Here is a 14,314-nt window from a genome sequence, read left to right as displayed (position 1 = left end):
TCTCACTTGGTTTCCCTGAAGCTAGTCTATTTTTCTCTATGGAATAACAGAAAATTAAGCAATAGGTTTTTTTGCACATCTTGACCGAAGGAACATGAACTTGCATCCTCCATAAAATAAATTCAGGGCACTCTTATGGTACTTAAAACATCTAAATATACTAAGGACAACCAAAGGAATCCAAACCAACAGGAAAGAGGCGGCACTTGTATGCAGCCAATTTTTCTATCCAAACACTCAACAATTTCTGGCAGTTATCTCTGCATCATTATCCAAGTTAACATGCCTTGAGTTTACAAAACTGGTGTAAAGTTATTCAAGAAATAGGGTGGTTTGCTGGAGAAAGGAAGAGATGTTGTTAATGTGCACATGTAATAACTTTCCAATAAACATTACTGATATTACTCTGTCAAATTTTTTTCCATACCTTATTAGAAGACTGTTAAGGTTCCCATTAGAGAAACAATGAAAAAGGTGTTGCCCAGACAGTCAACATGTCTGGAAAGAATACAATTTTTTGCCACATCATCTTCTTCCCCAGTCCAATAACATGAACAGTTGCTTCCAGTGGGACATAAACATCATATACTGGACCAGTCTGTAAAGTTACACTTATATGTTCATAGCAAGACTGATCAACAAATGACCTGATAAACTTATCTCCTAGCACTTTCATGAATAACAATTACGAGAATCTTTCTTTTGGATACAAAATATCTCTCAAATTTGCTATGTACTCAAGAGCATATAGATATCTTTTATGCAGCTTTAAGCATAAAATTTAAAGAAACTTACCTACAAATGTGTTACATATACAGCAATAAAGGTGGGGATATATCTTATTCATCACCTGCTTAAAACCTAGTAATGTTTAAGGGCTGGCCCATGGCTCACTAGGGAGAGTGTGGTGCTGATAACACCAAGGCCACGGGTTCGGATCCCTACATAGGGATGGCCGGTTAGCTCACTTGGGAGAGCATGGTGGTGACAAAACCAAGTCAAGGTTTAAGATCCCATTACTGGTTATCTTTTTTAAAAAACAAACAAACAAACAAACTAAAAAACAACCCTAGTAATGTTTATCTCTATAACTTCACTTACAACCCACAGGGAGCAGATAAGAATACAGCTATTTTAAGGTAAAATAGCTATTCAGCCTCTTGTTATGCCATAATGTTCTGTGCATATACCACTATAACTAGCAAACCCTCTGTACCAGGCAAAATTGTACATCAAATTATATTTCATCTTACCTGATTATATAAAAATGTAAAATGAAAATGATATATCAATTCCTTTTAACACTCCTAGTAAACAGTTCAGCAGATCTGAGGCACAAAATCTCAGTGAAATATAACACAGGAAGAGCAATAACGTAATTTTCACTTAAATTTAACTTGCCATCACTTGTTATTAATATACGAAGACAACAAGCATTTAAAACATTATATTTACAAAAATCCTGGCAACAGTTAAATGTAACAAGACACAGCACACCAGGCTTGCCACTCAACTTGTTTATGGTAAATCTCAGCTTCAATATGAAGCTGTTTTGATTTTTTGTTAAAAAGTCAAAACCCTGCTTTTTACATGCTAAATATCTTGGCAAGTATACCATTAAACATAATAATAAACTTAAGATAGCAAGAGTAAGGAGTTATCAAAACCTAAACATTGTAGCTTAAACAAAATTCATACAAAAAATAAACTATAACTGGTAACATAAAATTTTCCTGCCTGGTTAAAATGAAACAATATAAAACATGCATTTTAGAATCTGTAGCTATCAAGTTCAAAAAATACCACTGTCTATTTGAAATAATTCTTCTTCAAAGCCAAAGTGTAATCAAAATTAATTCAAATGACATACACATTCTAATGCTAAAAAACATTCAGTATTATTGAAGTGGAGGTAAATCTCAGAGCTTTGGGGGATTTCTCATGCTGCAAAGGGCTGTTTCTCTGGTTCACTCAAAGCAACATATGACAGAGTCCAGGGATATCACTAAACTCAGCAAGGGCAAGACAGCTGGGACCCGGCTCTGACCTCCCCATGAAACATGGCTTCTCTGTACATAAAAATAGGATGTATGAGCATCAAAGGCACACTGCTCTGCTAGCTAAAGAGATAGCAAACCCCACCCCACCAAAAGCTCCTTCCCAGGTTAAACAAAAAGTAAAGAAGGGGAAAAAATTAACATAAGCTTATCTACAGAACAAGGATGTTGAAATATCAATGTAATCCCTACTTTAAAAATTTTAACTAGAGTCAGCTGGTCATTTCTGATTAAAATATTAAAGATGTTTCCAGATTCAATTTCTGTTTATTTTATCATTAGATCCTTCTAGTCAAAAATTATAAACTTTATTCCCAAATAGCTTAACCACTAGTACGACTGCAGTGTACAGTCTTCCAGAGTTATCAAGCACTGGAAGAGAAAAAATAATGGTCAAGCAGCAGGCCACAATAACTGTCTTTGCAAACAGAGGCATCTGAGTGGCTACTGAATAGTCCAGGGATAGTTGTAAAAACAATAAAATTCATGCATGTTAGTAAATATGCCATAATTTTCACAGTTGAAATTTCCATAGACATTGCACTTTCTTTAAAGGGGGATCCTGATTTTTCTTAATGTTATGGTCAGTCAGGACTTGAACTAGCAGCCTTCTTTTTCTTCTTCTTACTGTGTTTCTTATGCTTCTTTTTCTTTTTTATTTTTTCCTGTAAAGAAAATTCCATGTTAGACATTATTCTATGAAACAATACAAATTAGAAATATTATTACCATGATACATCTGAGCCATTACACAGTAATTTCAAACAATCCACACAACTAAATAAACTACTCAAGATATTTCTCAAAAGTTTCAACAACCACTATCATATGAGGACTAAGACAGAAGTTGTCCATTTTCAAAAACAAAGGGAAAAACTCTTAAGTCATTAGCATGTTAAATTAGCTTATAGCAAAACTTCCTATAGAAAACACATTCCATTAAACCATGCTACCAATAGACACATTTCATTTTATGTAATTTCTAAAAGTGAAGTAACCAGTTACTGTAAAGGAATATTCACACCACATAATTGTTTTTGTAAAATGACAGTTTTCAGAGAGACAGAATTAATAAATCTGCTATTTTTGAGTAAATAGGAACACAGATATTGCATACTCCTCAGACTGGTAGCACTGCTTTAAGCATTAAATTAACAGTAACTAATCAGTACAAAATACTGATGTACAGGTGAAAAGTATTTTGCTTAGGAAAACAGACACTTGATTTTTAGAGGAAAATGCCATCGAAACCTAGTAAAAGTAATCCAATTATGAGTGGATAAAGGGACCTGGAGTTTTGCTGAACTCTGACTCTCCTGACACAGACACTTTGCAAAGGTGGTACCAAATGAGAGACTACTTACTGCTACTGTTGATATCCAGAAAAAGAAAATGAAAAGAAAGGAGGGAAGTGAGAGCACAGCTTCCTATCCTCATCTATTTCATATCTATGAGAACCATCCACAATCTCCTCTCTCTCAAAGGCCACAACCACTTTGTGGCACTAAGCTAACTTTCATCCTTCTTGCAGCACATGCTCAAATACTATAAGGAGCCCAAAATCTTGTAATTAGATCTTTTAAAACTAAGTTTTGGGTATAGGCTACTTCTTCATAAAGCACAGCTGACCACTCTCTTCCTGAAATACTTTTCTTAGTGTCTATGACACCTCACTCTGTTGGTTTCTTTCTATCACAAAGCCCTCTTCATTTCCTTTGCCAGCTCTTCTTCCTCTACTCAGTCTTTCCAGGGCTCCTTTCTCTTCTTTTCCACATGCTCTGCCAGTCACACACTTTAAATTCTACTTCAACAGCAATGATGCCCAGTCCTATGCTCTAAACTCAGGACTATAAGTGCTGCGTTAACAGCTCTATCTGAATGTGTAGCAAGCATACCTAAAATTACCATAACAAAATGCTTCACTTTTTTTCTCCATATTCTTAGACACCTTAGAAAATGGCATCACTAACCTGTCACTTTTGGGTAAGTCAAAGATCTAAGCTGTCACTGATTCTGCTCTTTATTTTTTGGTGGGCTAGTCAGTGCAGGGATCCAAATCCTTGACCTTGGTGTTAATAAACCAAACTCTAACTTATTTTTTTAAGCTCTTATAACTCCTTGATCCTCAAAAGTGATGGAACCTGCTACCACTGATGGCCTTCCTCCAGGTAGCCTGTCAAAGGGATAAACAAGGGTGGTCTGAGGCGCCGCAGATGGAACGATGTTTGCTTGCCCCATCTGAGGTTGACCGAGTTGGGCTCGGGCATGGACAGTCTCCAGGGTTCGAGAAGCTTTTTCTGTCTGTTTTAGCTGCAGCAACATGCCTATCAACCTAAATTATATTCTTCTGGATAATTCTTATTGCAGTGTATAGGGATTCCTCTTTTGAAATGTTCCTGACCTTGCCCTCAATCTGTTTGAGAATTTCTTCTCAGTGTCCTACTTGAAAGATGAGTGCACCAACAGCCACCTCAATGGTCCCTATACAATTGTGGAGCTCGGTGAGCCATGTACCTGCGACTACTGCCCTTGCCCGCTCACTCAGCTCCTGTGTCCACACACTCTCCTCCCCTGCCGATTCTGCCGACCGAGTGAGTGACAATCCATCCAGCCAGCCCCTGCCTGCTCGCTATCAGCCCCTCTACACTCTCGGTTAGTTAGTGAGTGTCTCCTCATCAGGGTTCTCTGGTCTTGGAAGAACTTTCTACTTCCTCTGCTTCTCCTGAGCTACCACAGCCACCTTCCTCACTTCCTGCACCCGTGGCCTCATGGGTCTCTCATCATCACTGGACATTATGTCCTGAGTTGCCATCTGCAAGTGAGTTGCCACGTTAACTAGGTCTGACTGACAGAGGACGGTGTCAACCTTTCTCTCCATCTATGGTTGTTAAGAACCAAATTGGTTCCTGCTCTTTGCTTTAACTCCACATTCCACATCCAAAGCACCAAACATGTCCTACCATCTAAGTCTCAAATGCATGTAGGCCAGTTCATCTCCATTACTATCACCGTAGTACAAACATCATTTCTTGCCTGTGTCCACTCATCTCCCCTGCCACAGTGTCTTAAAAACGTAAAGTTTTCAGGTCACCTCTTTGCTTAAAACTCTCAAAACATCTTCCTGTAACACTCTTATTAAAACCTAAGCACTATGCTACAGGAAACCGCTTCTGCTTACTTCCCAACCTCATCCCTGCTACTCCTCCTTATCTACCATGTATAAACCAAGTCCACCTCCTCTCAATTCCTCACACATGTCAAGCTCATTCCCACCACAGGTCCTCAGCTCTTCTCCCTGCCTAGGATATTCTTTCCTTTCATCTTCTCATGGCTGGCTCTTTCTCATAAGCCAGATTTCAGCTTAATTTTACTTCCTCAGAGATGTTTTCTCTAGCCCTTCCCCACAGTCACTCCCTCCCTCATCACACTCTTCTCTATCTTATACACCATTATTTCTCTATGACCTTGAACAGAGCCTGCATAGACGCTTCATAAATAAATACTAGCTGAAAGATGCAAACACAATCAATACTAGCAAAGGGATGCAAACACAAATCAGAATTATCCAAAGTCAATTAATTTGGCTGTCTTAATTAATATGAACCATAGATCAAAGCAGTCACCACCCAAATTATTTTCCCATTCAGACAAGAAGTGTCTCTGGTTTGTCACCTTGGTTCTGAAGCACATAAAATGTTATTTCTGAATCATACATTACCACGTGAACCTTCCTATCAGGGAAGGGTCCTCATTCTAAGAGCTAGGGAAATTCTGGGAAGGGGTTACCCCAAACCTACAACTAATGCTGTTCTCATTTTTCTCTCACCTCTCCCTGAGAAAATGCCTTCAAAGGCCACAGCCCGCACTTATACTGAGGGCCCCTAAATTAATTTGCAGGTATGGTCTGCAGTACTCTGATAATCTCCATTCACAATTTTCTCTCCATTGTTCTGCTCCTCATTTGGATACCACTTCCATTCTCCTTAATTCTCCTCTTCCTTCCTTCTCTTTTCCTACTTCTCAGTTTGTATAACAGCAGAGCTGGCTTTAAAAACTACCAAAGGAATCCTCTTTATTAGTGAGTCATTAACATTGTCACATTCCTGCTTATTTTTCATTGCAGCTAGTGCTCAGAGAGGCTTTTCCTGTTGTTCCCAGGTGTCTGGAAGTAACTACAGTACTACTGAAGACTGAGGAAATCACCACACTTGGACCTCATATTTCATATGACAGTCTAAGAAAGTCAAACAAAAGTCTGAGCTTATATTTTTAACACTGAATTACAGAAATGGAAACAGGACAAGTTTGCTACCAGGGTATTCTTTTTTCCTGAGCCAATATGACCTTCTCCTACCCATGAAGTGAAGCTGCTGAACACCACACCTTTCCCAGAAAATATTTATTTAGTTCCCATAAATATCATCATGCTTCACAATAACTCATTTTATATTAACCCAAAACAGCTATACTGTTGTCATGTAAAAATATAAGAGATACTTGCTGTTGCTTTTTCTTGCTCTTCACTGCTTTTCTTCTTTTTTGCTCGTACCTAGAGTTTAAATTTTTGTGGAGAACAGAAGACAAATATGTAATTGTATTCTATATTTTTATTTCATTCCATAGTATATCTTGCATTTTCAAAATTTATATGTAAGAGCTGGCTGGTTAGCTCACTTGGTTAGAGGGTAGTGCTGATAACACAAAGATCAAGTGTTCAGATTCCCATACTGGCCAGCCCAAACTCCCTCATCCCGAAAAGCACAAAATTCATATGTAAAAAACATTTTGACAGTCAAATGACATTTTAGGTAACCCTATTATATCTCAGTGAGGTGTCAATGTAAAAAATATGAAGGAAAGAAAATTAAGATTTTAAGTATCTAGAAAGTTTCTCTCATATTCCCTTTCAGCACCTAAAAAAAGAAAAAAAGCATTGTGGTACAGCAGAAAAAAACCATGAACCCTGAAATAAGACAGATCAAGATCTGAATCCTATCTCAGTTACATCTGTAAAATGGAGATAATCTTCACTCTCAAGGGGAAGTGCCTGGAATGTAGGAGGTGTTTCCCTTCCTCAACAAATGGCAGCTACACATCCAGTGTACTCAGTATGAAACAACAGACTAAAACCCTTTTAAGTAATAATTATCACCCCACTTAAATTTTATTTCAGTCTTTTAAAGTGTGGTATATTAGACTGATATTAAATTAAAAGTTATAAAAGCTCACATTTATTAAATAAGTCCAAATTTAAGATATTGTATATTAAGCTCTACTTGTTATCATGTAGCAAACATAATTAATACAACAATAAAAAGACTAGAGTATAAAAAACGTATAGGGTGGTCCAAAGGTAGTGAGTTACCTCAACTGACTGTTCATAGTAAGTTACAGATGAAACTCCTCGTTCTACTCTTTCCCCATTTCTCACTACTGTACTTGACTAGTATAAAAAAAAAAAAAAAAGAGTAAACGTAAGTTAATGTGTTGTGCGCCTGCTAGGTGACTACACAGTAAAAACATGACACAAACAGATAAAGGTGTTAACAATGTAAGGAAGCATACGGGTAAAGGAATAGAACATATAAGCATCAGAAACCATTAGCTCTCAATAGGATGGCAGCTCTCTTAGAGAGCACTTAAGAAATTATTGGTTTTTGTTGTTACTCTTGTCATTATAATGACTGGGGGTGATAGTAGCTGTACTGCATCCCCATTTAGCCAGGCAGAGATGAAAGATGCTGTCATGCCAAGCACAGGACAGCCTTGTACATCCTAATGACTTTTGAGCAGCCTACTAAACACTAATGCCATAAATTGGTTTATAATACAGAAACTAAATTTATCATAAATATGAACACAAAGTATTTTGTGAAAGATTGTAAGATACAGCTTCTGGTCAAGACGGCAGAATAGACGGTCCCCAGTGTCACTCTCTCCTGCAAATCAACCAATTTAAAACTAGATAAAAAAGCAAGAACAGCCAAGCTGGTGCTGGTAGAGCTCAGGGGAAGAGGAGGAGAGACCTACAGAGTACATGAAGGTGAGAGAAGCCATGATGAGAGAAAGAAAAAACTGCTCTGACCATTTTGTGCCATGGCTGCTTTAAGGCTGGAGCTGCTGAGCCCACAGAACAGGAGCTGGTAGAAGTTGCTGCTGTGCCCTTCAGATGGAGTTGCTCGGAGGCAGCAGGGGAGAAGAGGGTTCTTTGTGGCCCCCAGGCCAGAAAGACACTAATGGGGTTCCCGTGGACCCACACAGAAGCGAGGAGCCACAACATCTGAAAAAATGGAGCCACTCAGAGGCCAGTGAGTCATCAGAAGGGACTGGTGCACAGCCTGTCCCACGGGAAGTGTTTGCAGCATGGCCGGTAGGGGAGACAGGCCTACCGGGGGAATGCTGGGGCACAGTAAGGACAGTTGATCTGCATCCCCGTCAGTGTAGGACCACTCAGAGCAGATTGGTCAGGAATATAGAATTGCATGGGGTGCAGTTTGATGAAAAGACTCAGGCCCAGATCAGAGTTACTACACAACCCAGATGCACCAAGTCTCTGGAGAGCCAGTAATATCTATAAAGTCAACCATTATAACCTGTGCTGCACAAAAAGCCCTCCCTAGGGAAGCAGCAGCAAAGCAGCAATTTAAGTAAACCACAGAGCTCAAGTACTGGTCCCAACAGGAAGTTACCACACTTTAGAAGTAAGCAAAGGACAAAAGATTAGTTCCAGCTCAGACACACTGCAAGTGCCTCAGGTCTGCCCAGGGAAGTGAGGCATGGAGCCAGGGACCAGACCCCCCCCTCCCACAACCAGGCACACCACGCCAGTGCCTTGGGGCCCACCCAGGGACCCGAGGTATGAATCCGGGAACTGGCCCCCCCCCACCAGCCACACTGCCACACCAAGGAGCATGCCAAAAACATCACCTCCACATGGGTGGCCCACCACAGCCACCACAATAACCATGGCTGCCGTGAAAGTGACTAGTCGCCACAACCATCACAGAGATGGTCTGCTAGCCACTGGAGTGCATTGACACAAGGATAGTCATCAGCAGAGATAAAGAAAAGAAGAGGATGTCTCTCTCCACAAAGCCCATTCCAGAGTGACAGAAGAAGCACATACTCTACGATAATATTGGGGGACCTGAACATGCCTCTCAGCATTGGACAGATCATCTAGGCAACAAATCAACAGAGTAACCATTATTCTTTCAGAAGGAGAGAAGAAATCTAAGGTAATTAGAGGGGGGAGGGGGGAATGGGGCGAGATTGGACAAGGGATATAAAGAATAATTACGATTTCTAACAATATATATGCCAGTAATATTGATTTGATCAACGTATCTCAAAATTGAACCCTAAAAATATGTATAATCAATTTTGAGTCAATAAAAATCAAAAAAAAAAAAAAAAAAATGACTGTAAGATACAATGCATGCCCCAGAAGTGCCAATATCATATAAACAGAGAAAAGGCTGTATTTTATTTCATTCAGAGATTAACTAAGTTTTGTCCACCATTCTGGAAAATGTAACTGATGGAAATGCCATTGTAGGGGTGTTTTTTATTTTTATTTTTAACATTTACTTTTACGTATTTGTGGAGTACAGTGTGTTGTTTAACTATGTGCATATAATGCACAAGAATTCACTTAGGGTAGACAGCATAGTTTTATACCTGTTGGTCTACCACTTCTCCTCTCCCCAGCCCCCCTTCTCCTACCAGCCTTTGGTAATCATTATTCTACTCTCTACCTCTGTATGAACCTTTTTTTTTTTTTTTTTAAAGATTCCACATATGAGCAAAATCATGTAGTATTAGTGTTTTTGTGCCTGACTTACTTAACATGATGGTTTCCAATTCCATCCATGTGGCTGCAAATGATAGAATGTCATTTCTTCTATAGCTGAATAGTATTTCACTGTGTATATCTGCCATAAATTTTTAGTCCATTCATCTGCTGATGGGCATTTAGGTTGATTCCATCTCTTGATTATTGTGAACTGCACTGAATGAACATGGGAGTACGGGTGTGTTTTTGATATACTGGTTTCATTTCCTTTGGGTATATACCCAGTAGCAGGATAGCTGGGTCATAAGGTAGATCTACTTTCAGTTCTGAGGAACCTCCATACTGTTTTCCACAACAGCTGTATCAATTTACACTCCCACCAACAATGTAGGAGAGTTCCCTTTTCTCTGCATACTCACCAGCATGTTATATTGTCTTGTTGATAAATAGCCAATCTAACTGGAGATGATTACTTTATTGTGGTTGAATTTGCATTCCCTGATAATTAGTGATTTTGAGCATTGTTTTGAGTGCTTGTTGACTGTTTCTACATCTTCTTTTGAGACATGTCTGTTTGGTCCTTTGCCCATTTTTTAATGGGTTATTTGTTTTTTTTGCTGTTGTTTAAGTTTCTTATATATTCTGGATATTACCTCTCTGTCTAATGTGTAGTTTGCAAACACTTTCTCCCATTCTGCAGGTTGTCTCTTCACTTTGTTGATAATGTCTCTTGCTGTGCAGAAGCTTTTTAGTTTGAGGTAGTCCCATTTGTGTATGTTTTATTTAGTTGCCTGTGCCTTTGCAGTCTTGCTCAAAAAAGGGCCGCCCACTCCAATTTCCTGTAGTTTCATAGTTTCGGATCTTAAATTTAGGTCTTTAATCCATTTTGAGTTGATTTTTGTGTAGGTGAGAGGTAGCAATCTAATTTCAATCTTCTGCATATGGAGATCTAGTTTTCCCAGCACCATTTATTGAAGAGGCTATCTTTTCCCCATTGTATATTCTTGGCACCTTTGTCAAAAACCAGTTGGCTCTAAGTGTATGGATCTATTTCAGGGCATGCTATTCTGTTCCACTAGTCTATTTATCTGTTTTTATGCCAGTACCATGCTGTTTTGGTTACTATAGCTTTATAGTATATTTTGAAGTCAGGAAGTGTCTTTGTTCTTTTTGTTCAAGACTGCTTTAGCTATATGGAGTCTTCTGTGGTTCTATACAGATTTCAAGATTGATTTTTGCATTTTTGTGAGCAATGTCATTGATATTTTTGATAGGGGTTGCACTGAATGTGTACATTGCTTTGAGTAATATAGACATTTTGATGAAGTTAATTCTTCCAACCCACAAACATAGGCTATTGTTCCATTTACATGTGTCCTCTTCAATTTTATTTACCAATTTTTTATAGTTTTCACTGTAGAGATCTTTCACTTCCTTAAATTTATTCTTAGGGGCCAGGCTGTGGCTCACTTGAGAGAGTGTGGTGCTGATAACACCAAGGCCAATGGTTCGGATCCCTATATCGGGATGGCCAGTTAGTTCACTTGGGAGAGCGTGGTGCTGACAACACCAAGTCAAGAGTTAAGATCCCCTTACTGGTCATCTTAAAAAAAAAAAAAAATTTATTCCTAGTTATTTCATTTTTTAAATAGCTACTGTGAATAGGATTACTGTCTGGATTTCTTCTTCGGCTTTTTTGTTATTGGCCTATAGGAAGGCTACTGATTTTTGTGTGTTGATTTTGTAGCCTGCCACTATACTGAATTCATTTACCAGTTCTAGTAATGTTTTGGTGGAGTCCTAGGATTTTCTATGCATATGCCATCTGCAAATAGGGGTAGTTGAACTTCCTCCTTTCTGATTTAGGTGCTCTTTATTGCTTTCTCTTGCTTTGTACATCCTACATGACTTTTGAATAGCCTGCTAAACATTCATACAATAAGTTTGTTTATAATACAGAAAGTAAATTTGTTGTAAATATGAACAAAAAATATTCTGTGCAAGACTTTAAGATATAATACATGCCCCAGAAGTGCTAATGTCATATCAAATAGAGGAAAGACTATTTTATTTCATTCAGAGCTCTACTAAATTTTGCTCACCCTCTGGAAAACGTCATCCATGGCAATGTTATTATATGGTTTTTGAAGGGCCTATGTAATGCACATGCATTTGTTTTGTCTTCATACTCTATGTCTTCTGCAAGAATTTACATATTAAAATATAATTTCATAAAATTACAATCACTATTTTTATTTCTTCTTTATATTTCTGTTCAGGAACAGAAAAATAAAACATTTATATAGATAGCTTATATTATTAGCTACAAATTTCATTTCAGGGGCATTACAAAATATTGTTATAAAACAGGGGCAACAGGTCTGCAAGGACTGAGGGCCACTGTTGTAGACTAGGTGCAATGAAATGAAAAAGGAGACAGGCACAAATAAACAAACAAAAAGGCAGAATCAGGGAGTAGGGAAATGAAAAACAGGGTAGAGATAGATAGATTTGGGCAGGGCTGATATAAGAGGAGGCCAAGACAGAAAGGAGGCGGAATCAAGAAATCAGCTCTTGTAGTAATCTGATACTACTCCTTATAACCAAGAGCCAGACTCTCAACTTTCTTAGATTAGGTTGAATATGTTGATCTCTAAAGAAAGCTGCAGCTATAAAAATCAATGACTCTTGTGCAACCGTGGCCTTGATTTTACTGCAATGCCAAGAACTATGCAAACTTTAGCCACCATTTATTCTAGTCCAGGTATTTTGAAGAGCCTTTCATAATTTATCGTCTCACTTAGTTCTCACAATAAAGTAACATGATAGGTTCCTATTTCACAGATGAGGAAACCTCAGCCAAAAAGGAAACACTTTAAAGATGATAAATTCCAGACCCAAAATTAACTAAGAATGGACTCTGATTCTAATAGAGTACATAATCTAACATAGGGATTGTTGGAGCTGAAAAAGCCTATACGGATGACCTAATCCTCTACCCTCATTTTATAGACAGGAAAACCAAGGTCAAACCATTTCTTCTCCACCTTATCACCATTCTAGTCCCCAGATAATAGCTCACAACAAAAACAATAATGTCAACTAAACTGAGAAAGTATGTGCAATGTTCTATTTTAAACATGAAAAGGAATGCTGGTTGTCCATACGTTATAGATTATATAGCTTCTTTCATGTAATCAGAATGGTAGTACAATAAAGACAAAATATTAGAGGAGTAAAAATATCTGTTTGGAAAGGTATGTGGAAATATAGTTAATGATCAAAATAATAGTCATGCAACTGTTTTCTGGAAAAATGCAAAACTTATGCTGAAATGGAACAATTTCCATTTTTTCACACCAAAAAAGTATGAAAAGTAAATCAAGTATTTCTGAAGCATTTCTTTTGACTAATTCATATTTATTAAATCAATAACTAAAAATTTTAAAGTAGAGAAAATGTATTGTATTGTATACTCACCTCCTCAATATATTCTAATTCGGACAAGGACTCAGATGATAAAGGTTTATCTTCAGGATCCATTTTCCTTTTTTTGCTGAGCCTTTTAACATCCTATAAAAGAAAATACATGTGTCTCAATTCAAAAAGATATATATTATACTATGCCAGACAAATTTTATGTTTCTAATCTCTATTTAATAATTCTTCCAATTATCAGGAAAATTACTCATTTCATTTTAGAAATGTCTAGAAAATGGTGACATTTATTAGGATTTAAGTCTTTAATCCCAATATACCAATGCTTTTAGTAAATAACTATAAAAGAAATAACTATATAACCACTGAGATACAATATCCTCCTTATTTTCTTAAATTTTACATGATAGAATTTTAAGAACCATAAAAAAACATATAAGATGGTATAAAATTTGGGTCTTTTGTATTTTAATACTTTTGTTTTTACCCAGAATTGGATCAGACAGGCCTAGAGTTGCAGAATAAAAAATCAATGTGTAACTATTTGCAATGATCTAAGAGGAGACACCTTTAAGTGTAAAGTGTTAAATTCATATTTTAAAAAATCTTAATCTTTAAACCTTTTTAATATTGAGAAAATGAATTAACTCTTTGGAAAAAGAGGGTGGTGATTAGGAGGGGTATTTACAGACTAAAGCATATATTTCAAGAAATAAAAAATTAAGAAGTCATCTGAAGAATTATGGCAAAATGTTAAGATTTATGAAAGCTGCATATTGAATATGTTGCTAATCATTTTTATTATTATTATTTTTCTTTTTGGGGGGTGGCTAGGTGATATAGAGATCCAAACCCTTGATCTTGGTGTTTTAATACCATTTTATTATTTATTATAGAATTTTTCTGCATAACTAGCTCACGGCAATAAAAACAACAAAACCACACAATGGAAAAAATGCTCACCACCTACGTAATCTTACACAGAAAAAGCAGGACATAAACCATTTCATATAGCATGAGTCCA

At 37.4% G+C, this 14,314-nt stretch overlaps 1 protein-coding gene and 1 pseudogene across 2 annotated transcripts in view; both read right to left on the bottom strand.

Moving 5' to 3' along the window:
* The window catches only part of LOC134380184 (GATA zinc finger domain-containing protein 1-like), an 87,976-nt pseudogene that overhangs the window by 16,872 nt on the left and 56,790 nt on the right, over nt 1–14,314 (bottom strand).
* Nucleotides 930–14,314, bottom strand: part of LOC134380421 (protein FAM133B-like) — a 31,694-nt gene continuing 18,309 nt past the window's right edge. For both annotated transcript variants that reach the window (XM_063100296.1, XM_063100297.1), the window contains exons 9-11: nt 13,333–13,425; nt 6,559–6,606; nt 930–2,722 (exon numbers count right to left, since the gene is read on the bottom strand). In XM_063100296.1, the coding sequence (XP_062956366.1) occupies nt 2,642–2,722; nt 6,559–6,606; nt 13,333–13,425 (222 nt within the window). In that variant the 3' untranslated portion in view covers nt 930–2,641. The remainder of the gene's footprint in view (nt 2,723–6,558; nt 6,607–13,332; nt 13,426–14,314) is intronic.

The sequence above is a fragment of the Cynocephalus volans genome, chromosome 6, assembly GCF_027409185.1.
Source record: "Cynocephalus volans isolate mCynVol1 chromosome 6, mCynVol1.pri, whole genome shotgun sequence".
Lineage (NCBI taxonomy): Eukaryota > Metazoa > Chordata > Mammalia > Dermoptera > Cynocephalidae > Cynocephalus > Cynocephalus volans.
This window is presented reverse-complemented; position numbering and strand designations above follow the sequence as displayed.